Here is a 26,815-nt window from a genome sequence, read left to right on the forward strand (position 1 = left end):
GTTTAGGGGGTCGAATTTTTGGACATTATATCATAATGACGAGTTATTTAAATTCATGAGATATGTGATATCATATCGTCGATAGTGATTATGATGAGGCCACGATGATGGACCAAAGATTGGTCCTAGGCCCATGGGCTTGGAGAGTCCTAACCCAAATCTATTTCCACTTGAACTTGGAGCTCATTAAGATCCCATCAAGACCGAGTATAAAATGTTATGTAAGCCTATACGCTTCACATATAACTTTGCAAGACAAGAATACTCTTCCCCCTTTCTCAAATCACAATTCGACCGAAACCTTATGTTTTATTTCCAAACCATCTATTACATATACTAAATTTAAGAACTATTTAAAACTCCAAAATATGATATAAATCTTATAATATGTTACGAACCACATTTTTCTAGAACCATATATTTTCCACTACATCAGTGAAAAAACATAAATGAAATTGTTATTTGTATAGAATATTTTTTCCCTCATTTTTTTTCTCAAAATAAAACTTTAGTCATCCATTATATATCTGATTTTTTTTTATTGGAATATTTATCCGTTAATTATTTCTCTTGACTGTTTTAATGGCTAATAATTGATAATACAGTTTAGATCATGGCTCTTACATGAATGATTTGTTTAGTACTCGAACTTTCCAACATTTCATCACGCTTATACAATAAATATGGTTTCTCTAACTTCACAATGCAAAGCAATGAACAAATACAAAGACAAAAAAACTTATACTCTCTCGATTCCAATTATATAATTCATGTTCTCTTTTTCATATGTCCCAAAAATATAATTCCCTTTTTACATTTAATAAACTATTTTACTAATATACCCTTATTTAATATATAATAGTATACCGATGCACGCAACAATATTTTTTATAACTCATTTGATTTATATTTAAATGAGAATCAAAATGTAATTATAAGAAATAGTGAGAGATTATTACACTGCAATGTTGATAGAAAATAATTTTGGTGAATCTGTCCATAATGGAGAGGCAAAAATGGATATACATATTTTGGTGTCCTTGGCAGACGGTTTTTATCATGTCCTCAACTTTAATAAAATAAAATAGATATAACAGAACATTGTATTCAACTTTCATTGTTGGTAAGTATAAGTTGTATTCCCAATATCATTAAATATTGGTCTATTAGGAAATTTGCATGTATATTTTGTTTTCCTAATTACATTCTTAATATGTGTGAAAAACAAAACAGGCTATGTAATTGAGACGAAGAGAATAACAATTTTCCACCCATTTTCCAACAAATAGATAGAATAATTTTAAATATTTTGTTAAATAATTTTTTCAAATTATATTTTCATTTAATATTGCTTTAGACCATGCATTTGATGACATTCAATAAATGAACATAATGTTTATTCAATTTCTTTATAGAGTTGCAGTAATTTTTGTTTTTGGTTTTTTTTTTATGTATGAATTGTTGTGAAAAAATAAAAATTTACGGTAAAAAGTAAAAATCTCAAACTCTCAAAATTATCACACTACACACTTTATAATATTTTTCTCTCAACTCAATTGTGATTTTCTTCACAAATGAGAGATATATTTATAGAAAATTTTTACAAATAATCCAAAATTAAATTACATCATTATCTTCATCATCACACACAAATTTCAATATTCAACACCTAATTTTATCTAATTTTCAACATTCAAGTATTCAACATTCAAATATTCAATACACACATTTTAAATATTATTTTTCAACACTTCCCCTTGTGATGATGATCATAATGATTGTCTTCATTACGTGTTTTTATACTGCTTCGTTAAAAACCTTACTAGGAAAAACCCATTGGGATAAAAACCATAGTAAGCGAAAAAGAGTGCGGTCACGTAAACTCCCTCTCATGTTGACACGAAAAATTCTTCAGTAATTTCGTAGATTGCGCATCCCAATATTATATATGTGCTTTCTGAATATTGTCGTAGGAAGTGCCTTTGTGAAGAGATCTGATGAGTTTTCACTTGATTGAATGTGACGAACATCAATACATTTATTCTTCTCAAGCTCCTTGGTGAATGCGAAGAACTTAGGAGGAATATGTTTAGTTCTGTCGTTTTTTATGTATCATTCTTTCATTTGAGCAACACATGCAGCATTATCTTCATATAGTATCACAGGCTTCTCGTCGAATGATAATCCGCATGAGATTTGGATATGTTGGGTCATTGATTTTAACCACACACATTCACGGCTTGCTTCATGTAGTGCAATAATCTCGGCATGATTTGATGAAGTTGTTACAAGTGTTTGTTTCTGTGAACGCCAAGAAATTGCAGTGCCTCCACGAGTAAATACATATCCAGTTTGAGAACGTGCTTTGTGTGGATCAGATAAGTATCCAGCATCGGCATAACCAATTATACTTGGATTAGCATCTTTTGAATACAAAAGTCCCAAGTCTGTCGTTCCTCGTAGATAACGGAATATATGTTTAATTCCGTTCCAGTGTCTCTTTGTTGGATATGTGCTAAATCTTGCCAATAAATTTACGGCAAAAGATATATCAGGCCTTGTACAATTTGTAAGATACTTAAGGGCACCGATAGCACTTAAATATGGTACTTCTGGACCAAGAATATCATCATCATCTTCACATGGACGGAATGGATCATTTCCTATGTTTAATGATCTAACAACCATTGGAGTACTTAATGGATTTGATTTGTCTATATTAATTCGTTTAAGGATCTTTTCTGTATAATTTTTCTGGTGAACAAATATTCCACATTCTTTTTGTTCAATTTGTAAACCCAGACAATACTTGGTTTTTCCAAGATCCTTCATTTCAAATTCTTCCTTCAAGTATGACACAACTTCATGAATTTCATTATTCGTTCCAACGATGTTTAAATCATCAACATATACAGCAATAATTACGCATCCGGATGTTGTTTTCTTAATGAAAACACAAGGGCATATTGAATTATTTACATATCCCTTTTTCATCAAATGATCACTTAGCTGATTATACCACATTCGGCCAGATTGCTTTAACCCATATAATGATCTTTGTAATTTCACAGAATAACATTCTCTGGGTTTTGAACTTTGTGCTTCAGGTATCTTAAATCCTTCAGATATTTTCATATATATATTACTATCAAGTGATCCATATAAGTAAGCTGTAACAACATCCATAAGACGCATTTCTAAATTTTCAGATACTACCAAGCTAATCAAATACCGAAACGTAATTGCATCCATCACGGGAGAATACGTTTCTTCATAATCAATTTCAGGCCTTTGAGAAAAACCTTGTGCAACAAGTAGAGCTTTATATTTTACTATTTCATTTTTCTCATTTCGCTTTCGAATAAAAACCAATTTGTATCCAACAGGTTTTACACTTTCAGGTGTAAGGACTATAGGTCCAAAAACATTACGTTTATTTAGCGAATCCAATTCAACCTGGATGACATCTTTCCATTTTATCCAATCCTGCCGATTTTTACATTCACCAAAAGATTTTGGTTCATGATATTCGTTATCATTTATGATGTCGATTGCCACATTATAAGAAAATATATCATCAATTTCTTCTATATCATTTCGGTTCCATATTTTTCCAGTATTAATATAATTAATAGAGATTTCATGATTCTCGTCAGTTTGTGGTTCTGACAGAACATTTTCATCATCATGTGTTTCTTCAGGAACAACATTCTCTATTTTGTGATCATTGTGATTCTCTATGAATTTTCTTTTTCGAGGATTTTTATCCTTGGAACCGACTGGCCTTCCACGCTTCAGGCGTTTTACGACATCATGACTTTGTTCAATTTGTTTCTTTGGAATTTCAATTCGAGCAGGAGCATTTACAACATGTATATATGATTTAGTTACCCCTTTTGTATCTGTAAATGCATCTGGTATTTGATTTGCTATTCTTTGCAAGTGCAGAATTTGCTGTACATCTTTTTCACATTGTTGTGTTATTGGATCCAGATGTAACAATGATGATACATACCATGTAATTTCTTTTTCGGTATGTTTCTTGTTTTCCCCTAACATTGGGAAGATTTCCTCATTAAAATGACAATCAGCAAAACGTGCTGTGAACATGTCGCTTGTCTGAGGTTCAAGATATCGAATGATTGATGGACTATCATAACCGATATAAATACCCATCTTTCTTTGAGGTCCCATTTTCTTTCGTTGAGGTGGTGTAATAGGCACATACACCATACATCCAAAAATTATCAGATGAGAAATGTCTGGTTCTTTATCAAATGCAAGCTGCAATTGGGAGTATTTATGATATGCACTTGGTCTGATGCGAATTAATGCAGCACCATGTAAAATTGCATGTCCCCATATAGAAATAGGGAGCTTTGTTTTCATAATCATTGCTCTAGCAATCATTTGCAGACGTTTAATCAATGATTCAGCCAATCCATTCTGTGTATGTACATGAGAAACAGGATGCTCAACAATGATTCTCATAGACATACAATAATGATTGAAAGTCTGGAAAGTAAATTCACCAGCATTATCAAGTCTAATTTTCTTGATTGTATAATCGGGAAATTGATTCCTCAATTTTATTATTTGAGCAAGTAATCTTGCGAATGCAACATGTCGAGTTGACAATAGACATACATGTGACCATCTGCTGGAGGCATCAATCAATACCATAAAGTATCTGAATGGTCTACATGGTGGATGAATTGGTCCACAAATATCACCCTGAATACGTTCAAGAAACATTGGTGATTCAGTTTGGATTTTGGCTGGTGATGGTCTTATAATAAGTTTTCCAAGAGAACATGCTTTACATTGAAACTTATTATTCTGAAAGATCTTCTGGTCTTTCAACGGATGACCATGTGTATTTTCTATAATTCTTCGCATCATTGTTGAACCAGGATGTCCTAATCGATCATGCCAATTGGTTAATATTGAAGAATTATCAACTACCATGTTTGATTCAATGGGACGTATATGTGTATAATGCAATCCAGTAGGGAGCATTGGTAGTCTTTCAATCACATATTTCTTTCTTGATTTATATGTGGTAAGACACATATATTTCTCATTCCCTTCATTCATTATTTGAGTATCATACCCATGGGAATATATATCATTAAAACTCAACAAATTTTTTTTCGATTGTGGTGAATATAAAGCATCATTGATCAAAAATTTTGTACCATTAGGTAACAAAAATTGTGCTTTACCACATCCTTTAATCAAGTTTACAGGACCTGATATTGTATTCACCGTTGTTTTTGTTGGTTTTAGTTCCAAGAAATATCTTTTATCTCGGAGGATATATAGTGTGCGTTGTACCACTATCTGGTATTCAAACTTCAGCTTTGCTCATAGTATTTTTCATATCTGAACTTCAAAAAATATGCAATGAAAAAAAATTAATGACAATACATATGTAAATATAACACATATCATAATTGTACAATAAAACATTATCATATAAATACATGAAAAATAAATTATTGTACATTTATATTCTACCACTATATTGTTCATTTTCAGAGAAATCATTGAGAAAATCTGCAGCATCAATATAGTTCATTCTATCCCACCAACATATTGATCATTTTCAGAGAAATCATTCATAAAATCAGCATCATCAAAATGAGTTGAATCACTCAAACGGTCTCTTCGCTCAGTGAAGTTGGTCTCTATTTCTTTCCTCTTTATCGATTCTTTATAGAGCTTGCAAAGGTGCTCAGGGGCTCGACTAATACGAGACCAATGTCCTGGAGTGCCGCATCTGAAACAAGAACTTTCAAATCTTTTCGAGTGATTTTCATTAACACTCATGTTCTCATGATGCTTTTTGTGTGTGTGGTTCGTGACGCCCTTTTGAGATGAGTTACAAAAATAACTATCTCTACTGTTTTCAACACCACGGCCTCGACCCCGACCACGACCACGACCAATTCCACGTCCACGTCCACGACCACGACCACGACCACGACCTCGATTTTGCCTTCGACCAAAACCTTGTCTTTGACTGTGATTTTGGTTTCCATATTTAAATTCATTTTTACTTACAGCATTTTCTTCTGGAAATGCTGATGATCGAGTGGGTCGGGACTGATGATTTCTCATTAGAAACTCGTTGTTTTTTTCTGCCACAAGAAGACATGCGATAAGTTCAGAATATCTCGCAAATCTACGCACTCTATATTGTTGTTGTAGATTTATATTTGATACGTGAAAAATGAAAAATATTTTTCAAGCATTTCCGATTCTGTGATCTCATGTCCACAAAATTTTAGATTCGAGATTATTCGATACATTGCTGAATTGTAATCACCGACTTTCTTAAAATCTTGGAATCTTAACATATTCCATTCATCACGGGCGGTCGGAAGTATAACTTCTCTTATATGTTCAAATCTTTCTTTCAATTTTTCCACAGAGTCATTGGATCTTTTTCGATGAGATATTTACATTTTAAACCTTCATCGAGATGTCGACGCAAAAATATTATAGATTTTGCTTTTTCTTGTGATGAAGATATACCATTTTTTAATGGTCTCGCTTAGACGCAATGACTCAAGCTGCATTTCTACATCGAGAGTCCATGGCATATAATTTTTCCCCGTAATTTCGAGTGCAACAAATTCGAGCTTTGTCAAATTTGACATGGTGGTACTAAAAAAAATTATGATGCATTTTATTAGTTAATGAATATTGCAATACAAAGTAATAGATAAACAACAAATACAAACATTCGTAAAAATAAAGAAAACACATGAGGAGGATATGTTCCGATACGTACAAGATTCGTGAGTATTATAACCAAAATAATTAAAAATAACTTTGTGAAAGCCATCTTCTTTTTTCTTCAAAAATTTGATGAAGAATAATTTTAGAGAAGAAGAGAAAGTTGGAGTGATTGAATGTGTTTGTGAGATCATATTTATAGGGCAAAAACTAGCCGTTTTGTTACCGTTTATGACCGTTGGTGTACAAGAAAATAAATGTATGTATTTGTATAATTTTATGGTAATAATATGGTGTATATAATATTAGTAATGTTTTAAATAATTATGTATATCATATCACAATATTATAATGAGGTGTCATAAGATATTTTGTTTAAAAACCTTATAGACTTTTATACTTGTCGTATCCCTTACCGGGAGTGTGGGATGTCGTCTTAACATCCTCCCAGGATTTATAACAAGTTTTTGAAAAATTTATTTTATTATAACATTATATTATATATTAAGTATATACACAATAAATAAATAAACAGTAAAATAAATATTATTACTTTTGTTACCTTTTTCTTCTGTTTTGGAGTTTGGAAAAATATGGAGGACTTTTAGAGCTTCGTGCTGATAACGTGTTGTGAAAAAGTAAAAATTTACGGTAAAAGTAAAAATCTCAAACTCTCAAAATTATCACACTACACACTTTATAATATTTTTCTCTCAACTCAATTGTGATTTTCTTCACAAATGAGAGATCTATTTATAGAAAATTTTTACAAATAATCCAAAATTAAATTACATCATTATCTCATCATCGCACACAAATTTCAATATTCAACACCTAATTTTCAACATTCAAATATTCAATACACACATTTTAAATATTATTTTTCAACAACACCTAATTTTCAACATTCAAATATTCAATACACACATTTTAAATATTATTTTTCAACATGAATAAATTTTAAATTCCAACTTTGCCTTAATTTTTGGCAACCATTTTCCAACATATACCTAAACCACACACAATTTAAGGTCAAAGAAATGCAAAAACTGTCTTATAGAAAACATACAATATATTTCAAGCTAATGATTTTGGCTTTTGCGGTACATTGGAAAGGACAATGACACAGCGGTTCGTACCTTCAAAAAACAGGTAGCGAAGCGCCATTGCATACAGTCTCTGCAAAACCATGAAAAAGAGAAAAAAGAGCTTGTGAGTATGTTGAACGTGGGATCATATCGCAAAAGAGAGCGATAAAATCTTTAACAAAAGGAATAGTGTAGGAAAGAAAGCATAAGCATCCCAGAAAATCGCACTTTCAGACTGTATTCCTCCGCTTAAATCTCAGCTCTTACATCTTACTGGCTTGTGTTACTGTGTTCTTAGTGTATTATTTGTGGGTTTGATTAATTTGAATCTTTGTGCATGAGTGTGACAATCTTGGTGTTTAAGAAATTTTCTCAAGTATACGGCGGGTGACGAGAGGATCGGGATTCTTCAAGCTTGTGTTATTTTATTTGTTGGGTTCTCTGGTTTTTTAGTTTTTCTTATTGTAAATGCCTGATTCTTCCATTGATAAAATTATTCTTTGCAATACTATGTGATAATAATATTCAGATCGCTTCGCTGTTCATTTCAGTATTTACAGTCGCAACTTTTAAGTGTCTTGCTTCAGTTTTTGTATTTTCGTAAAAGTATCTTTGGGTCAGCAGAGAATTTACTCATAATGTTGCCGTTACTGGGATTTTTTTTGAATCGACGTGTGCTTATGCTGCATTACTGCTTGATCGCTTGAAAGAAACATAAGTATATGGTTTCAATTTCTTGCAACTAAGTTAAAACCACTCTAGTTGATTGTTTGGTCTTGTCGGTGTTTGTCATCCGCATAGCTCTAGGACAAGACTCCGTTTTGTTTGGTTCAAAACACACGCCCTTCAATTTCCCGGGATTGGTATGCATTCGAGAACTTGAGAGATTGTGAAAGGATTCAAATGCAGCGAGATTGGTGACTTCACAAAAGAACCTGACTCATCACTGGAGTTTCTTGCCATGGAAGCTTTTGTGGGGGAGGAACCTGGAAATGAACTCGAATATGCAGGTATTTGACCATTTCAACCTAAAAATTGTCTGAGAGAAGATGTTTTTGCTTTCTTGATGTACCATCACACCATGTTTTGTTTTGTACAAATGCTTCTCTTTCAATGTAATTTGTGCAGTAAAATGAGACGTAGATCATTAACTTGGTGTCCTATTTTTCAGAGTTAATTATTCAGATCAATTTTTCTAAAAGATTAGCATTCTTGTGTGGGTTTTGGAAGCTGTATGGCTATCTTTTGATGGATTTGGATTTCAAATTTTTAATGCACATTCACTCAAATTATTTGGCTAATTTTTACATCGATGTATTTCAAAATTCATCATCTTCACTTTTAAAACATTTTTCGACAAAACCAAGACATTTCAGATCTCAATTATTGGAGTAATTTTAAATCCGAACTTTCAAATCCATTGTTGAGATGAAGTCCTTCAATCCAAATGGAGGCTAATTAAGGGAAGAACAGCTGTGCAAGCAACATAATCTTATGATTTAAATAAGTTCAGTATATTCCTACATTTGTAGCTGAGAGCAGATGGATGGGTATTGGTGATTTTTAAAGCCAAAATGAACTATTCTCTTACTAAAAAATTTATCATTGCCTGTATTAAAGTGGTGTAACTACAGTTTCAACAGGTGAAGTATGGGGTGGAACAAGTGTTGGAAAAAAGAGGAGCAGATGTCTATACTTGCCTGATGATAAAAGTAACTTGGAGAGCTCAGATGTTCCTCCCGAATTACTTGGTGTTCCGCCCTACTTGTTCAAGATAGATAACAATCCCGGTATAGCTGATGACAAAGCTTCTTCAATTTCAGCAAAATATGATTCTTTTGCTGCTGATTTTGAAGATCCATGGATAATTGAAACAACCCAAGATTCAAGTAATATTTATTGTTCCTTTCTTTTTTTAATGTAAGAAAACCAATGCAATTTGGTTATCTGATTGTGTACATGCCGACAAATGATAGGTGATCTGAAGGAAAAGAAGACAAAGTTGAAAGCTTTTGATTTAAACAGGAGACCATTTGTTTTACCCTGTGGAAAGAAGAATATCGTTTTGAAAAACATAGAGCTTGATATCAATGATGCACTGAATATAAATGCAGATCGGGAAGATCAAAATACAGATGAATTTGACACACAAACTGGGGAAAAGGTGGAGTTTGAGGAGGGAAAACTTGCTGAATCTTCTATTGTTGCTCTTATGGAAGACACCGGCAGGCACATGACTGACATAATGGAGACAGTGTTATTCGATGCGCATTTGACTGTTAAAGCTAGCTTTCGAGAAGAACATGTCCCATTTGTTTGTTTAACGAGTCATGGGAATGGTAAACCAATCCTAGGATATCCTCTTGAAGTTGGAACATTAAGTGACGGTTGCAATACTTTTCTTCCTTTTTACAACAGAGGGAGCAGTAGATTTCATCGACTTGTTTGGAGAACTTCTAGGAGGACACCTGTATGTTATGTCACGAATTCCCATTTTTATACCATCTCCAAGAATGTGCGGAACAAGCGAGAGAAGCTACCGAAGAATCCATGTCATTCCAAGAAAGCAGAGGTAGTACTGACCAGAGCTTGTGTTCCTGTGGAATATATATTTGGTAAGATACTCAAAGCAGTTGGTAATGTACGATCTTGAACGAAAACCTATACTTTAGTATCAAGTCAGAACTGAATAGATTGTAGCAAGTTTTGTCTCTGAAAGTTGCCTCAGTTTGCTATTTCGTTCTTGCTTTTCTAGGATCATGTTTAAACAATTAAACTATTTACTTTTTAATCAGTGTCTTAGTCCAGATCTTCCGTTTCATAGTTGTTTAATCTCTTGTTCCATGTGTATAGAAGGGAGAAGGGGGGAACCCAAGATTTGGATTGAGAGGGGGCGAAATCATCTGCTACTCGGTAGGCCCTTGCATGTTCATGTGAGTTGTGTCATTAGTACACGGCCATTCATCTAAATGCAAATATGAAAAATGACAGGTATTTAATTCCATGGTATAATTTCTTGAAATTGTCTATGTTGAAAAACTCCAATCCCATGTACCGAAGACTGTTCAAGTACATCAAGATTAAATATAACATTCAACAAAAGTATCTTGTCTATTGAGCATAGTTCCATAATCATGAGGATCTCAACATGCAAAAACATCCAAGCTGGCACATTCATTCTCTTCAAAAATGCTTTGCTAAACATAGAATGCTGTTGCTAAAATAATTCTAAGGCGCAAGACTTGTCAAGACTTCATGCTGTCTCAACACGGTACCAATCTGAGGTGAGGCGAAGAAACTTCTCTGCTTGGTTCTAACATGATCCACAATTGATACCAGCTTTCCTAGTTCAATGATTATCTGTAGACCACAAATTTGAGCAAACTACAAAAAAATGTTTCTTCATCTTGTTGCATGATCTTGCCTTCCAAAGTGATTTCAAAGATATGCATAAATATTGCCAGTACATGATGTATAATCGTCCAACTTTGAAAACAACAGAACTTCCTGAAGAACTTCGTAAATGGCTTTGGATTCTGGATGTGATTGATCCGCTACTAGAAACTCATGAAACTTGCCTTCTACCTCTATGGAACTAGACCCTCGGGTCTTCTTAACACCTTTATCTCTCATCATACTTCTAGTCATCCTTACATCACTCCATTTACTCTTGTTAGCACATAAGCTTGCTAAAAGTGCATAGATGCCACTATCTTTTGGATCCAAATTCATCAGCTTTTCCGCAGCAAACTTCCCTAACTCAACATTTCCATGCATTTTACAACCGTTCAAAACTGCCCCCCAGATAGCTTCATCTGGTTCCAGAGGCATCAATCTTATCAACACACGAGCCTCATCCAAGAGCCCAACTCTGCAAAATAAATCGATCACACAAGCATAATGTTCCATAGCAGGAACTAAACCATACAACTCCATGTCCTGGAAATAACCCCAACCTTTCTTGACTAATCCACCATGAGCACAAGCTGACAAGAGACCGACAAATGTGATATCATCAGGCTTAAATCCCAAATTCATCATACTTTCAAAAAGATCAAGAGCCTTATTTGCATTACCATGAGATGCATAAGCGACAATCATTGAGTTATAAGACACCAAGTCTCTCTCTTTCATTGCATCAAAGATCTCCCTGGCAATGTCAATGTTCCCACACTTGGCATACATATCAATAAATGCATTACCTAGTATTACAGTTACTGGAATTCGTTTTTGCTTAACATAGTTATCATGAATCCGCTTTCCTATATCCATATAACCGGATTGAGCACAAGCTGAGAGCACAGAAACCAAAGTACTCTCCATGGGATTCAATCCTTGTCTCTCCATTACATCATACAGTCCCAAAGCCTCCATAGGCTTATTGTTTTGCGAGTAACCAGCTATCATTGCATTCCACGAAACTACATTCCTCTTAGGCATCTTATCAAAAAACTCACGAGCCAACTCAACATCCCCACTTTTAGCAAGTCCATTAACCATACTAGTCCACGAAAACACGTCCTTGACTTCCATATTATCGAAAATCTCTCTAGCCTTTGCTAATCCCCCACACTTAGCATACATATCTAATGCAGCATTCATCACATTCAAACTAAATCTCACTCCTTTCTTTTCTGCAAACGCATGAATCCGCTCCGCAACCCTCAAATCCCCCTTTCTGGCACATGCTGAGAAGACAGTCACCATTGTTACCTCATTAGGATCCACTCCACTTCGACACATTTCGTCAAACAATTTCAAGGCTTCATCAGCCAATCCATTTATCACGTTCCCATTTATCATACTAGTCCAAGAAACCACATCAATTTCTTCACTCTCACGAAAAATCTTATCTGAAACAACTAAACTTCCACTCTCACAATAAAAGTGAATCAAACCATTTTTAATAATCACATCTCTCGCAGATCCGACTTTCCAAATCCTACAATGCACTGAATGTCCCACTCTAAAATCTTCCAAACCCCCACAAGCTTTCAGCCCAAAAACATAGCTTCTCTTATCCATCTCCACACATTCTCTAACCATTCTCACGAAGTAACGGAAACCCATTTCATGGAACCCATTTTTTACACAACCCCTGATAACAGTATTCCAAACATACGCGTTAGGCTCAAGAATCTGCGAAAAGAGGGCATTTGCGTAACGGAAGTCGCCATTTTCGTCCAGGGCAATAAAAGATAAGAGTCTGCTGACAGGAAAGAGGTGAAAAAACATGGCAGTGCGTGTCATTTGAGCTTGAATTTGCTTTGCTTGGGACATGGAATTGCAGGATTCTATGAGAAGGAGAGTTGGGTTTGTGATTTTGAGGTTCGGGTTTGGAGTTGAATTCCATTTCTTGGAGTCCGAGGAGAAGTTCGCAAACGTTTGTGCCGGGAAAATTTGTTTCGCTGAAGGCAGACGAAGTAGTTTCATGTGCAGCGCAGATCATGCATCTCCCGTTGAATCTTCATCTATTATTATTATTATTATTATTATTTAAGAAGTGTTTGGAATTCTTTTCTTACGTTTTGAATGGAATTTTTGATTTGAGAGAAAAACTAAATGATTAGATTTAAAGAATCCATGAACTAAAAATTTGGAATTCACTATATTAAATTTAAAATTTGCTAATTACAAAACCTAAAAAATTGAACAAAATTTTTTATGAATTCATCTAATGAGCCAATTTTGTGAGTTATATTTTTTATCTGGCTTAATCTATTGAAAAACATTACTTTTGGTCATAAAAGTATTATTTTTCATTATATAGATTGAATCACAAATCTCATGATTATAAATCCATGAGACCGTATCATAAAATATCTAATATAAAAATAGATTAAGTTTGAAATTCAAATTAACAAATTTTTCTAGAGTAGGTCTCTTGTGAGATGGTCTCACGAATTTTTATATGTGAGACGGGTCAACCCTAGCAATATTCACAATAAAAAGTAATACTCTTATCATAAAAAGTAATACTTTTTCATGGATGACCCAAATAAGAGATCTGTCTCATAAAATACGACCCGTGAGACCGTCTCACACAAGTTTTTGTCATTTTTCTATTAAATACACAACTGTTTTATCAACCAACTTAAAATCGTCATATAATCGATTGCTCGACTCATCGTCAACTCGAATATCATGCCATCAAAATTAACTTTACAAATTTCCTATTTCTATTTTTTGAATAATTAGTAATCTAAGGATTCAAGCACAAGCTAAAATCAACTTCAAAACTGGTCCTTGATAATGATGCTTCTCAATATTGGGAATTAAAATATTAATTTATACTTAAAATTTATATGTCTCCATTTGGTTATATTGATTTAAAAGAACATTATTTATGACTTATTCAATTTCGATGTGTTACTACTGCATACTCACACATAATAATATATATAAGACGATGTAATATACACATTCCAACAGATTAGAAAAATCACTAATTAATAAAACATTAAAGAACACACATTAATAGATAGATCAATAGAATTAATACCCAATTGATCAGCACTAATATGATTCTGTCCATTTGATTTGATTTTTTTTTTTTTTTGGAAATCAAAGTACATGAATTCATTTGACTACAAAAAAACCATACTGTCTTCAAATTTTAGTATCGGTTAGGATCAAACGTTTAATATTATACAAAAACCATAACTATTAGCAAAGACAACTTTATATATTTTTTTATATTTGTGGTAGCGTAGAAAGCTATATTAAGTGACATGAGGACATCAGGGATACACCTAATTGAGTGTTAATAGATAAGGTTGTTAAGCCTACGAGTCCGAATAGAGGTGTATTTTACGGTTGGTTAGTGTCTCTCCAGGAGATTGGTCTTACCCATTGAGACTCGACGTTCATATTTTACGACTCACCCAACCAATCAAATTATATAGTAGCTATGTACAGCTTGAACAACAAAAACTTCCTAGGATGTCACTAATAATTTTCAAAAGTTCCCCTTCCATCACCTCTATCAAAGAAGAAGAAATAATCACATGCAAATTATTATTCTCATCCAAATAAAAGTATATCAAATGTGAAGGTAAAAGTTTAAGCTCGAGAATTGATGGTGCTTCTATGCTTGATAGTTGAGGAACCAAATCCTTTCTTCTCCCAAAGTCTTCAAGCATCAATCTAACTTACTTCTTCAGTGAGGGGTTGATGTTGAAGTATGCAATAATGTCCATATTTTCCTCATCTAATTCGTCCTCATGCCAATCGTAGGTGAGTGCGGCTTCCACTACATCGTTCAAGATTGTTTTAGAATTGATGCTTTGGACTCGCTTGCTTACAAGTTTATTGTGCAGGTATATCAAGCACCACAAAATCCTGGAAAAATAGCACATCTTCAATTACTTCTCGTGGATATTTTATAGACCTATCTGTCAGTTGCAAAGATACTCTTGTAGAATTTGGCTCTCCCAAAATGAGCTTTTAAAATAGAAAAATGCATGAAGTTATTGTTTGTATCTAAATCACGAAGAGCCTTCTGAAAGTTGACATCAATAATAATGGAAGGAATAGAAAAACTCCTTGGATATTCCAAACTTACAAGAATTTTTGTTTTGCACTAAAGCATTATAACAATTAAGTTCACCATCGCATGATCTTGTAGCTTTTTTGGTTGACTAAGATCTCCTTAAAAAATTTGCATAGCTAGACGTTTGCATCAGCACATCAGCAAAAAAAAAATTAATATTTAATTTCTAAAACACATAAATATTTTTTTGCAAATTGCACATCAATTTTTGACTTCTTTAAGTACTACATGAAAAGGTAGTGAGATAATAATATTTGATTGGGAAGTGAGTGCTTGTGTAGAGTTAGATGATTTACCTTTGGTTGCCTCTGGTTATTCCATCTTTCTCCTCAGTTTTTGCTTCATCCACTTTGGTCTCCAATATTTTTCCACTCCTCAACTCAATAGCCTTTACTTGCTTCTTTGGATTTTTTTCGATGTCGCTTGGAAAGGTCTAGGCTCCCTACTTGAAATCATCTTCGCTAACTGTCCTATTTGATTCTCCAAGCTCTTAATTGACGCATCTTGGTTTTGCATCCTAGGCTCTGTGGCAGAAATAAACATTGTCATCATTTGCTCCAAGTCAAATTTTTCCTTCCAAAGCTCAGGCTTAAAAACTGAGCGTTTTCTATAGTTTTGATTATTTTGCACGAGAGTTTGATTATTTTGATTAACCAAAGAGAAATTGGATGATTCGTCCAACTTGGATTATATGCGTTGGAGTATGGATTGTTCCCTGGGCGGTTTTGTCTTCGGACATGGTTAACTGGCACTCCATATGTCTCATGTATCACAAAATACTTCTTGAAGTCTCATAGATGTAGCTCCGACGCTCAACCCATCAATATTTTGATTCATTGCTTCCAACTGTGCAGCCACAGAAGTGAAAGATTTCACGTGGAGCATTCCTGTAGGTTTTTGTGGCATGTTTTTCTTAGAGTGAGGATTGTAACTATTGGATGCCATTTCCACTTTTACAAATCGTATCCTTTTCTGGCATCTTGCCCAATAAATTACCTCATACTGCTGCATCTATCATAATATAATTATCCAAAAAAAAAAAAATTCCAGAGTAAAAAGTTTGTACCACAAGCCAATATGATAGTTCATGACGTGGGCATCTTCGCAAAAGGTCCTTGTAGCGCTCCCACACATCGTATAAGGATTCTTGATCATACGGAGAAAATGTAGTGATATAGGCTCTCATATTCATCATCTTTGAAGGGGAAAATATTTCGCCAGAAATTTTCTGGCCATGTATTCATAAATTGTAATAGAACTTGCAGGTAAATAATTCAACCAAGATTTAGCTTTATATCTGAATGAAAATTGAATCAAATGCAAACTTATATCATCTTCTGAAACTCCATTATGTTTAAAGTTGTCTCATATTTCGAGAAAATTGGTATGTGAACATTTGGATCATCCAGTGCTACTTTCCCAAATTGTACTGAAGATTGAATCATCTGGATTATGGTCAGATTGATCTCGAACTGGTTTTGATGCACCATCGATCTTAATGTGTTCGATCAAGCTCCGTCAATGGAAGGTTGAACACGATCTATCATGGGTTTAACGACAGGATATGATTTGCCCCCATCATTTCTCACATTTTCGGCCATTGTGTATCTCTGTTGCTTTCTCCTTGTGTGAAAACTTATCTCGATTTCAGGGTCTAAGGTTCGAGTTCTTCCTGGAGGATTGTATCATGCCACTACCTGTGAAAATTTCAATGAGTTGTTAAGATCGTTATGCTCTACTAAATGGCAAGTACATTAGTCAAATATAATATAACATAAAGAGTACAAACATCGTCCCACATAGATTGTTCACAAATCTTTCATTTTAACATATTTTTTAGTAAATTTTAATGAAACAATGAGATTTAATTAAGTTAACTATCAAATAGAAACTTTAAATGAAATAAAATTTAACTAACCCTGAGAAAAAAAGCGCAAATAAAATTTGGAACTCAAGCAGTATTGAACGGATTTGTTGGAATTCCGGTTTACCTAACCCTTGTTGAAATAATTAACTTAAACAATTAATTTATACTTTTGACAAGATTCTCTAAATCATTAACGAGTTTGTCTTATGTGAGACCATCTCACGGATCTGAATCTGTGAGACGGGTCAACCCTACCCATATTCACAATAAAAAGTAATACTCTTAGCATAAAAAGTAATACTTTTTCATGGATGACCCAAATAAGAGATCCGTCTCACAAATACGACCCGTGAGACCGTCTCACACAAGTTTTTGCCATCATTAACATATCTCTAAAGAACACTTTCAATTATTTATCATAAGCGATTGCATGATTTGAAATCGTTTATATTTCGACCTATTGAACTATAACCATTAACATGCAATTAACTTCATATGTTTATGTGAATAGTAGATCTACAGATTATATTACTCATTCCTATTGAATCTTGTTCGATATCAACCAAAATATAAAACAAATGAGAAGTTAACTATGCTTAAACAATTTAAATAAAATCAATAACACAACCAAGAAATTGTCAAATAACAGCCCAAGGCTCAAGTTATTTATAACAGAACTCAACTGCTTAACCTTGTATCTCAAACATTATGTGTGTGTCATATGAGAAGTATTTGTCCTATACTAATCAAGAGTAACTTCATCTTTCTCACTGGACAAACATGTACATATTTTTAAGTTTTTTTCAAACTACTTTGATTTTTTTCTGAGCTGGAACTTCATTTATTATTTATATAGATTTTAATCATATCAAATTCTTACGAGTGAAGCTAACGACCAAAATATTAGTTTTATAAAATTTTGATGTTATTTTAGAACATGTATATAAAGGAAACACATAATATATAATGCACCAATGTGTGTGTGTGTGTGTGTGTGTGTGTGTGTGTGTGATGCCTAATCAGGTTATGTTACAACGTAAAAGAATGGAAATAATCCATCAAAATAGAGGAAATAACAATTAGAAATGATACAGAACACAGTGAAGTAATAATACATTCCTAAATATCAAATTTCAGTGCCCGATCCAATCAATCATGGGAGAACAACACAGAGAATGTTAAAAAAGTAAGTGCTTCAAAATCTCGAAGAAAAAAATGGATCAACTTCCGATATTACTTGTTTCCCCTGAAATACGTATATACTTTCTGCAAACACAGACAAACCGGAAATATTAATTTAGCAAGTTAACTGGTAAAATAAATCAAGGTTAATGTTATTTTCACAAATTTCCATTTGGAGCCTCAAACTAAATTTCAGGACGTTAACGAAATTTTACAAGATCCTCTACTCACTCTTAATATAAATAGAAATGCCAACTTCCCTCAGTTTGGTGAAACCCAGAGTAGACCATAATAATAGTCGGCCTAGTGGACTCGACCACGAAATCAATTTTTATGCGGAGAGAGCCTTGTGAAGGGACCGAGGGATCGAGTTTCATTTTGACTTGTATGATTCATTATACTAAAGTTAGGAATTTTTCATATGTATTTTTCATTTTTTAAATATACAACAGAAATAACTTATAGAAAATATGGTTAAAATAGGAAATTTTGATAAACAAATGACTAAATAATTAGTTTTTCAAACATTCAAATTTCTTAAAAAATCTACAAAGATAATATTAAAATAAAATTTATTTCAAATTATTATCACGCGGGCAGTTATGACCAATTACTCGGATAAGAAAACATAAATCAGCTCTTATTATCTGGCAGAATTTCAAGGCACCGCTTTGCATGAGTATAGATTCTGTTAGTTAAAATGCAGTGATGGGTGGTCTTACCTGGACTACCCACAAGCTCAGCAAAGATTCTATGCAAAACAGCGCAAATCCAACAAGGAAAAATATCTGCATCAAAACAAGGCAAATCACATTCACGACAGTAATATGTATATTGCAAAACTGAGGAAACAACTGAGGCTACAAGCCCACACAAACTTTGAAAAATGATCTGAATTCTTCTGATAACCTTCCGCACTATCACAGTTCATTTCCTGTCCTCGATAGAATATTTATATCTATACAGTTTTTCAAATATTAAGCAGCTATGGTTCACACCAATTATTCTGAAACTGGGTTTTGCATCCGTATTAGTGAAATACTAATTTGGTAGGTGATTAATTTCCATGTTGGAGGATAGACGATACAAGGTTTTAACTTACTTTGCTAGTAAATATATAAAGAATAGATTTCCAAATACAAGCAGAAACTAAAATACGTCTCCATACACCACCTCTTTAAAAAGTAGATTCAGACTCTTCATAGTCATCAACCAAGGGACTAAAGCAACACAAATTTTGAGGACAATGCATCGTATGGCTAAAAATTGGTGTGAGGCCACAGAGAGTCAGGGATGCGTGCAGCACATGCAACAAATACAGAGACTTACCCCAGCCAACACATGGTCAGAGAAAACGTCAATTGCAGCAAGGATTCCCCTAAAGAGCAAGAAATAGGAAGAAAATCAAGTACAATGTCAGTACAACCAATCAGAGGCACGGAGTAGATTTTTGTACCCCTGTTTCATAAACTGGTTATTCAGTAAACCGAGTACAGTCAAGAAAGCAAAAACCAACTCCTCAGAATACAGCAAAATTAAATCAGTCTATGGAGACTTGATCAAACAAAAGAAATCGAATAACTCTGGTGACCAGGAGAAAAAAAACTAATCGTACGTCAGTGATTTCCCATGAAAGACAACAGGAGGAGCAATTGCCGCAAATATGCAGAAACCAATGTGGAGCTGCAGTGAAATGTAATCAAAGATATCAAAATACGAAGCATTTATTGCAAAATCGTAAACAATTCAAGGTGGCAAAAAGGCATACCAGATAGAACAAGAAAAACCAGCCAAATTTAAGAGCACTATCAGTCCTGAAAATCAGAATCACATATACAGAAAGAGTTGAGATTTCCAAGCTCTGAAGGGTCCTAAAAAGGATAAGGACACTTCAAATACCTCATTGCCCGATATAATGGCCTGTACCATAAGACATATGAAAGTGGGCATCCCATCAAGGCATATATTATTGCAAGGAAAAAGATCTTGACACCTACAGAAGGAAACTATGTTTAAGCACTTTACATTATTAGAAACCTATACACAACTTGATGCACCAAAAGATCGTGAATTTAAACTTGCAAACAAAAATAAAGAAAATAAACTTACCACCACCCTGTACCCAACAAACAATGACAGCAATGACATTGAACGAAAGGCAAAGGACGATACCTGTAATAAAAAATAGCAAGAAACAAGAATAAACAATAAATTTCTCAGAATGTGCAACTAACCAAAATTACAGTCCTACAAAGTAGAGCCATATGAATCAAGAAATGTACAAATTACTTTAACTACCAGTCGTCCAGTCCTCAAAAATCAAAAGAAACTAAATGGAAACAAGGAAATCAGTCAACACGTAATGTTCTGCTTTTTACCATACTTTAAACAGACATGTGAAACCATAACTACACCTTGTCATAACTACACAGAAAAATGGGTGTAACATATTGATAGCAATGATACGGAGCCTAGATAATGGATAACAAAGAGATGTTGAAATCAGTAAGTCATTCTTCACACCATAACCCACCAGAGAACATGAAAGATCTCTTTTTTTTATAAACAGAACTCAATTATGAATGTAAAAACCTTCCCATAGCAAATCCTCTTCATGAGTACAAACTTATATTTGAAAGAAGTTAAGTTGTAACATAAAAATTATATATAAGTTGGTAAATATTATATTACAGATGTACAAAATACGAATAGAAGGAATATATTCATATACACACCTAACCAACTTGCAAAAGCCAGATACTGCAACCTCTGAGCATGAACTGGTATTTCATTGGCTATATCATGGTGAATGATGGGAAAAAATGGAGGCCAATTTTTATCATCCACCGTGACACCAGCTGAATCAAAGGATAATTCGGTGAATTAGAGTGTAGGAAGAAGAGTATAATGATTATAAACATAATTACTAGCCTCACAGCTTACCACTGGAAACAGCATCTTCCCTTCGTTTTATGTCCTGTAGCCCACGTGAAATTCATTACAATGCAAATGTATAAGGCTCCAAGGCACAACAAGTATAAAACAGGAACGAGCAAAAAGGTACATCAATTAGGAATTCAACCCAATGCTTTTCTAATATTTAAATATTTAGAAGTGTACTTGGCTACTTAAGTGGCTTGAAATGCACAATGGTCCAATAGGATTACTTGCTTTCTAAAAATTTAAATATTTAACGAGCATAAAACTAGAGTTTGCAGCTAACATATATGAAGTATCTTTCAAGAATGTATTAGAAAATGACTTAAAGCCTACAACATGAACCAACCCTTTCTCTCCTGCTCAAATCTGCTTCCCAAGAGGCGAGTTCTTTCTCCTTACTTTTCGAGTTCTGCAAATTTATGCAACACGATGGAAATTTGTCGAATGTTATATACTATAGAAGAAACTCTGTAGTGCTTATCAACATTACGTTCATGGTATCTAACGGTATGTCGACAGTTGCATCATGTTTCTGGCCAAAACCCAGGGTATTAGCAACCACCTTAGGGATGCGTGACTTCGACGCGGCAGCTGCGCCGCCGTTCTGCAACGCCAAGAAAAACAAAAATCCCCTTCAGTTAATCCAAGATCAAATTCAATCACAAAACAGCTCCATATGTCGCCGATCTACAAAGACACATCCCAGAATTTACCCGAAATAACACAATCAACTGACACTGCTCAACCAAAAACCCTATAGATAGCGAAAACCAAAAACCAAAAACCAAGACAAAAAAATAGGCGGATCTAAGAAATTGAGGAAGCGGTTACCGAGAATGGATTGACTTCAGGTTCTTCCTCATCAAACGGATTCGGATCGTTTCTACGATTCATCGCCGACAATTTCACAGCACCAAAATCCAAAAATAGTAAATAAATATGTTTCAGCTATACATACATACAGAATGTGAATGTACGTTGGAATAAAATAGAGTTGCCCCTGCGCTTTATGCTGCCTTTGTGACGGCATGGAATGCAAATTTGGGATTGCCACTGTAAGTCGATGTTATTACGAAGAATGGCCTTTAATTTGACGTGGACAGATTTTATTGGTTGTTTTGGGATGTTCGTTTTTTGGAAAATGCTAAATGTACTCTCGTTATAAATTGATTTACAAAATTATCTTTGAATTTTATTATCATAATTCAAATGCTTTTAAGATAATTTTATTATTTTAAATGTATTTAATAATCAATGTGTAACTTTCGTTGTAGACTGATAGATATGTCAAAACAGGCTTGCGGGCTAACAGGGGCCCACCCCACCCGTCGCAACCCGCCATTAAGTGGGGTGGGGCGGACCTCTAAATGATCAACCCATCTCAATCCATTTTGGGTCGCGAGTTAGGCGGGCCGATCCGCTTATTTTTTAAAAAAAAAAACTAAAAAATATCGCATTAAACATAGAAGAAAAATATATTTCAGTCAAATAATTTCATAAAATATTTAAAAACATTGAAATCTTTATTCGTGGGTCAAGAATATCCCCAAATGCAAGCACCACGCTATATTGATTCCAATACTTATCAAACTTCTCTTTCATCCTTTTACACATATCACTTATCACATCATCTTTATTTGACAAGTTCTCATTTAACAAAACATCAATCTTCCAAACTTGCATGAAGTACAAATTTTATGTATGATAAGAAGAACCAGAGATCAAATAGATAGTATAATAAAATGGCTCAAAAAATTCACATATTTTTTCTCATTTTTTCCACTCTTCAATTGAAGGACAATATTTATAATTATTATCATTCAATTGAAGAGAAGAAAATGCTTTTTTATGTTTGATGGCATTTTCCAACATCAACAATGTTGAATTCCAACTAATAGGAGACTTATTCCAATTTTTATATACAATTTAAAAATATAAAATTCTACCCTAATTTGGCTGGACAGCCCGCCCCGTCTTGACCCGCAACCCAAATGGGCTCAGCCCATTTGGCTTACCTCCAAATGGATTGCTATTTTATCAAATCAACCCGCTCATTTTTTTATAACCGGACGGGTCGGCCCGATAGGCTTGACCCGATTTGACAAGTCTACGTAGACATAGCATAATTTTTGTTTGTTTGTTTGTTCAGGTTTGGTCATTCATATAAATTTTCGTTTTTATTTTATTTTTATTTCATTTTTTATTCACTAAACAATTCTTTTGCAATAATACCCAATTAAGGGTATAAAAAAATCGAATCGGTTCTCAAGTTTTTCGAGCCGGACTTATTGAATTCGAATTTTATTTTGAAACAAACTCAAATCCAAATTATTTTGTTCCATAGTTCTCGAGTTTTAGTATTTTATTAATATAATTATATAATAAATAAATTTCGAATCTTTCGAGTATTTATTTTCAAACAATAATTCAAATACTTCACGAACATTTTCGAATATTTTGAGTCGAACTCGAAATTGAGCTTTAATTTAAATCAAATTCGAGCCTGAAAATTTATCGAGTTCGAACTCGAATAGAACTAACTCGAGTAAAATTCGATCCTTTAAATTTTGATCATATTCGATTTGTTTACACCACTATAACCAATACGTCATATTTTACAAATTTGTGTACGTTTTATCAATTTTTTTTATATATATTATAAGATTAATTAGCTCCATCTTTTCACTTATTTCAAATTAACTTTTTTTTATAGGTATAAGATTTACCACTTTGAGTTATGAAATAATAAACTTGTGACAATAAAGCAAACAATAAAAGTGTTATCATAAAGAATTAAGACATCGATATTAATTATTGGCTGATTGCATCATCACTCATATTAAAAAGCAATAAACACCCAATATAAAATTAATAGTAACGCTTGAAAGTTGACAGTTGTGGACTAACCCTCCAACGGTAGAGTTCATGCTTTGATGTATTGTGAAGGTGGTACTACTCTTGTACTAGAGTCTCATCAACTACGTTTTTCATGTAAAAAAAAAAACTAGTAAATAAAATTTTCCTTTCAAACTGAACCCAACTCTTCTAAATTTAAAAAAACAAATTTATGTGAAGTGTTCATTATCATTTGATTGGTCTTTTATGAGACGATCTCTCGAACGCCTCCTTTGTCAACAAGGATCCACCGTCAAAAGGAAATGGCAGGCAGCTGCAAGACAGTAAAGTATTGTCTCCTCGTCTACCATGTGCCAATGAGGCTCGCTCGCTCACTCCCTATTCGAAGGTTAATGCAATAAGACCTCTGTTTAATAACAAATGAACTTCTGTAATAAACAAACTGCAATGTTTGTGAATATCAGTAGTCTTTATGGCCACAATTATGTCACTATTTAGACTTTTATTAAATCACTGAAGAAACAAACGCAATGGTACATTTCATCAAGTCTAAAACCTCATAATATTTGATCATATACCTGTGAGCAACAACTCCTGGAGCAAGTCAGCACTTGCCACAACAATTGCTCTCAGGAACTCGAACCGCCTTCTTTGAGTAACAAGAATTCCAATCCCCTCCATCCTGCGCATAATAATCCATCGGATAATCCACATTTCCTTCTGCATTTCTGTAATGAGAGCATTCCACATTCTTTGCACGATTCCTCTCCCACCAACCAGGCAGATCCCCGAGCGCAATCTCTGCCTCGAATGATGTCAGCAACGGCTTCTCAAACGCAGCACCCCAATCAATTGATAACCTGGGGCACGCAATTTGAACCCATGCGTCGACCCCGTCGCCAAATAGCTCGATTTTCTTGGGAGACAATTCGGATATCAGAACCACAATATAATCCAGCCCTTTATCCTTCATTTTCCCTTCTAACCTCTCTAATACTCTGGGATTGCCTTGTCTTCCCAATGTGCCCAACACAATCCCCCAATTCTTTGCATTCCTTGCTCTTTCTATGGCCCTTCTCCTATCGTCCTTCATCCCATCATGATCATATTCCTCCAAGAACAATTTTGACAAATACGGATCATATCTGAAAGTTTCAATCCCGGGATTAGCAATCATGAATGCTTCCAAATGGAACCTCCCATCTGCTACGAAGATAATCACGTCTTTTATCCCTGGGGCTGATTGTAATTTCAGACTTGGTGCAGTGCAGCCGAGAACCTCCCCTGCTGATAGTGGTTTCGATTGGGGGATGAAAACCCTAAACCCTAAATCCTCGAGCTTGGGCTTCACGGCTCGGATTGCGTTAGAGAATTGAATTGTTCCCGCCATGATGAAATTATTGGCATCCGCAGGCGTGAAATTGTGACTCAGCTCTTGGAGTAGCTTTGAAGTGTTGATGGCAATCTCGACAAAGATGTAGAGCACGGGGATGGTGGTAGAGTCGATGGGGACTAGGCAGCTGTGGCCGAAGTGTACGAGGAGGTGGGCATCGAGGGCACGCGAGGAGAGATCGTCAATGCAGCACGCCCCATAGGTGACGTCCCCGAGGACGAAGCAGTGTGTGACGCCGGCGAAGGCTGTGAGTATGTCGGAGATGATGAGTGAATACAATAAAAGCCCCTCCGGAAACTGGAGCGCGACACGGGTGGCGTTCGTGGAGCGCACTCGCCAGACGATCTTGTGGATTTCGAAGTTGTAGTTAGAAGGGAGGAGGGAGATGGCCGCGTTCAAAGCGGCGTCGTTTAGAATGGAATCAGGGATTTGATTTCTCACGAAACGCTTCGGCCGGGTCTTGGGTGGAGGCAGCCGTCCAAGGTCGAGGTCGGAGGACATCTTTTCGGTTATTGTGTCGTCCATCTTCACGGCGGCGACATACAATAGGTGATAGGAGTCTAAAAAAGACACCTTCAGTTTTCCGAGTAAAACAAAATAGGTTGACTTGAGTTCATGACAATTCGCACGGGTTCACTCGTTGATATTTTTGTTAAAACTAAAAAAATTTACGATAAAAAAATAAAAATATCAAACTCATTACATATATTAACTTACATATTTTATAAAATTTTGTTTATTTAATTGTGTTTTTCTTCACAAATTGAGATACTTATTTATATAATTTTTTTGAAAATAATCCAAAAATATATACATCATTACATACATCACATACTATTTTCAATATTTACAACTATTTTCAACATTCAATCTTTTATTTTCAACCCTCCCCTTGTGATGATGATCATGATATAATGATTATCTTCATTACGTGTTTTTATACTGCTTCGTTAAAAACCTTACTAGAAAAAACCCAATGGGATAAAATTCATAATAAGGGAAAAAGAGTGCAGTCACGTAAACTCTCTCTCGTGTTAACATGAACGATTCTTCACAAATTTCGTAGATTGCGCATCCCAATATTATATACATGCTTTCTGAATATTGTTGTAGGAAGTACCTTTGTGAAGAGATCTTCTGAGTTTTCACTTGACTCAATGTGACGAATATCAATATGTTTATTTTTCTCAAGC

General features: G+C 34.4%; 4 protein-coding genes and 1 non-coding gene across 11 annotated transcripts; 2 read left to right on the top strand and 3 right to left on the bottom strand.

Moving 5' to 3' along the window:
- Positions 1 to 7,869: 7,869 nt before the first annotated feature.
- On the top strand, positions 7,870 to 10,639 carry LOC140983319 (uncharacterized). Of its 4 annotated transcripts, none has more exons than XM_073450310.1 (4): positions 7,870 to 7,896; positions 8,634 to 8,842; positions 9,467 to 9,721; positions 9,809 to 10,639. In XM_073450310.1, the coding sequence occupies exons 2-4, from the start codon at positions 8,794 to 8,796 to the stop codon at positions 10,483 to 10,485; spliced, it is 981 nt and encodes a 326-aa protein (XP_073306411.1). In that variant the 5' UTR covers positions 7,870 to 7,896; positions 8,634 to 8,793; the 3' UTR covers positions 10,486 to 10,639. The 4 variants fall into 4 exon arrangements, with proteins under 4 accessions (XP_073306411.1, XP_073306410.1, XP_073306409.1 ...); XM_073450309.1 differs by lacking the exon at positions 7,870 to 7,896 and adding an exon at positions 7,907 to 8,112; XM_073450308.1 differs by lacking the exon at positions 7,870 to 7,896 and adding an exon at positions 7,907 to 8,069.
- Positions 10,640 to 10,812: 173 nt separating this feature from the next.
- LOC140983318 (pentatricopeptide repeat-containing protein At2g22410, mitochondrial-like) lies at positions 10,813 to 13,302 on the bottom strand. Its single transcript, XM_073450307.1, has one exon. The coding sequence runs from the start codon at positions 13,263 to 13,265 to the stop codon at positions 11,271 to 11,273; it is 1,995 nt and encodes a 664-aa protein (XP_073306408.1). The 5' UTR covers positions 13,266 to 13,302; the 3' UTR covers positions 10,813 to 11,270.
- A 3,164-nt stretch (positions 13,303 to 16,466) lies between these two features.
- LOC140983683 (small nucleolar RNA R71) lies at positions 16,467 to 16,573 on the top strand. Its single transcript, XR_012176475.1, has one exon. It is a non-coding gene; the product is annotated as a small nucleolar RNA R71 (small nucleolar RNA).
- Positions 16,574 to 18,302: 1,729 nt separating this feature from the next.
- On the bottom strand, positions 18,303 to 22,366 carry LOC140983446 (secretory carrier-associated membrane protein 4). The gene is made up of 12 exons (XM_073450507.1): positions 22,205 to 22,366; positions 21,864 to 21,977; positions 21,720 to 21,782; positions 21,377 to 21,410; positions 21,169 to 21,291; positions 20,543 to 20,605; positions 20,333 to 20,426; positions 20,202 to 20,247; positions 20,049 to 20,116; positions 19,763 to 19,811; positions 19,156 to 19,221; positions 18,303 to 18,517 (listed from the first exon to the last, which is right to left on the bottom strand). Exons 1-12 carry the CDS (start codon positions 22,265 to 22,267, stop codon positions 18,485 to 18,487), a joined length of 816 nt encoding a protein of 271 aa, XP_073306608.1. The 5' UTR covers positions 22,268 to 22,366; the 3' UTR covers positions 18,303 to 18,484.
- A 1,868-nt stretch (positions 22,367 to 24,234) lies between these two features.
- Positions 24,235 to 26,241, bottom strand: LOC140983500 (uncharacterized). 4 transcript variants are annotated; one of them, XM_073450577.1, is made up of 2 exons: positions 24,808 to 26,241; positions 24,235 to 24,607 (listed from the first exon to the last, which is right to left on the bottom strand). In XM_073450577.1, the coding sequence occupies exon 1, from the start codon at positions 26,145 to 26,147 to the stop codon at positions 24,834 to 24,836; it is 1,314 nt and encodes a 437-aa protein (XP_073306678.1). In that variant the 5' UTR covers positions 26,148 to 26,241; the 3' UTR covers positions 24,235 to 24,607; positions 24,808 to 24,833. The 4 variants fall into 4 exon arrangements, with proteins under 4 accessions (XP_073306678.1, XP_073306676.1, XP_073306677.1 ...); XM_073450575.1 differs by having other exon boundaries at positions 24,236 to 24,542; XM_073450576.1 differs by having other exon boundaries at positions 24,462 to 24,635.
- Between the last annotated feature and the right edge of the window lie 574 nt (positions 26,242 to 26,815).

This window comes from Primulina huaijiensis, chromosome 8 (assembly GCF_012295235.1).
Source record: "Primulina huaijiensis isolate GDHJ02 chromosome 8, ASM1229523v2, whole genome shotgun sequence".
Lineage (NCBI taxonomy): Eukaryota > Viridiplantae > Streptophyta > Magnoliopsida > Lamiales > Gesneriaceae > Primulina > Primulina huaijiensis.

Coding starts and splice junctions, on each gene's coding strand:
- LOC140983446 (XM_073450507.1), bottom strand. CDS start 22,267: ATGAATCGTAGAAACGATCCGAATCCGTTTGATGAGGAAGAACCTGAA. Junction 21,292..21,376: donor GGAAGATGCTGTTTCCAGTG/GTAAGCTGTGAG, acceptor CCTTTGATTCAG/CTGGTGTCACGGTGGATGAT. Junction 18,518..19,155: donor TGAGCTTGTGGGTAGTCCAG/GTAAGACCACCC, acceptor CTGTGTTTGCAG/AAAGTATATACGTATTTCAG.
- LOC140983319 (XM_073450310.1), top strand. CDS start 8,794: ATGGAAGCTTTTGTGGGGGAGGAACCTGGAAATGAACTCGAATATGCA. Junction 8,843..9,466: donor AAATGAACTCGAATATGCAG/GTATTTGACCAT, acceptor GTGTAACTACAG/TTTCAACAGGTGAAGTATGG. Junction 9,722..9,808: donor TGAAACAACCCAAGATTCAA/GTAATATTTATT, acceptor GACAAATGATAG/GTGATCTGAAGGAAAAGAAG.
- LOC140983500 (XM_073450577.1), bottom strand. CDS start 26,147: ATGGACGACACAATAACCGAAAAGATGTCCTCCGACCTCGACCTTGGA.
- LOC140983318 (XM_073450307.1), bottom strand. CDS start 13,265: ATGAAACTACTTCGTCTGCCTTCAGCGAAACAAATTTTCCCGGCACAA.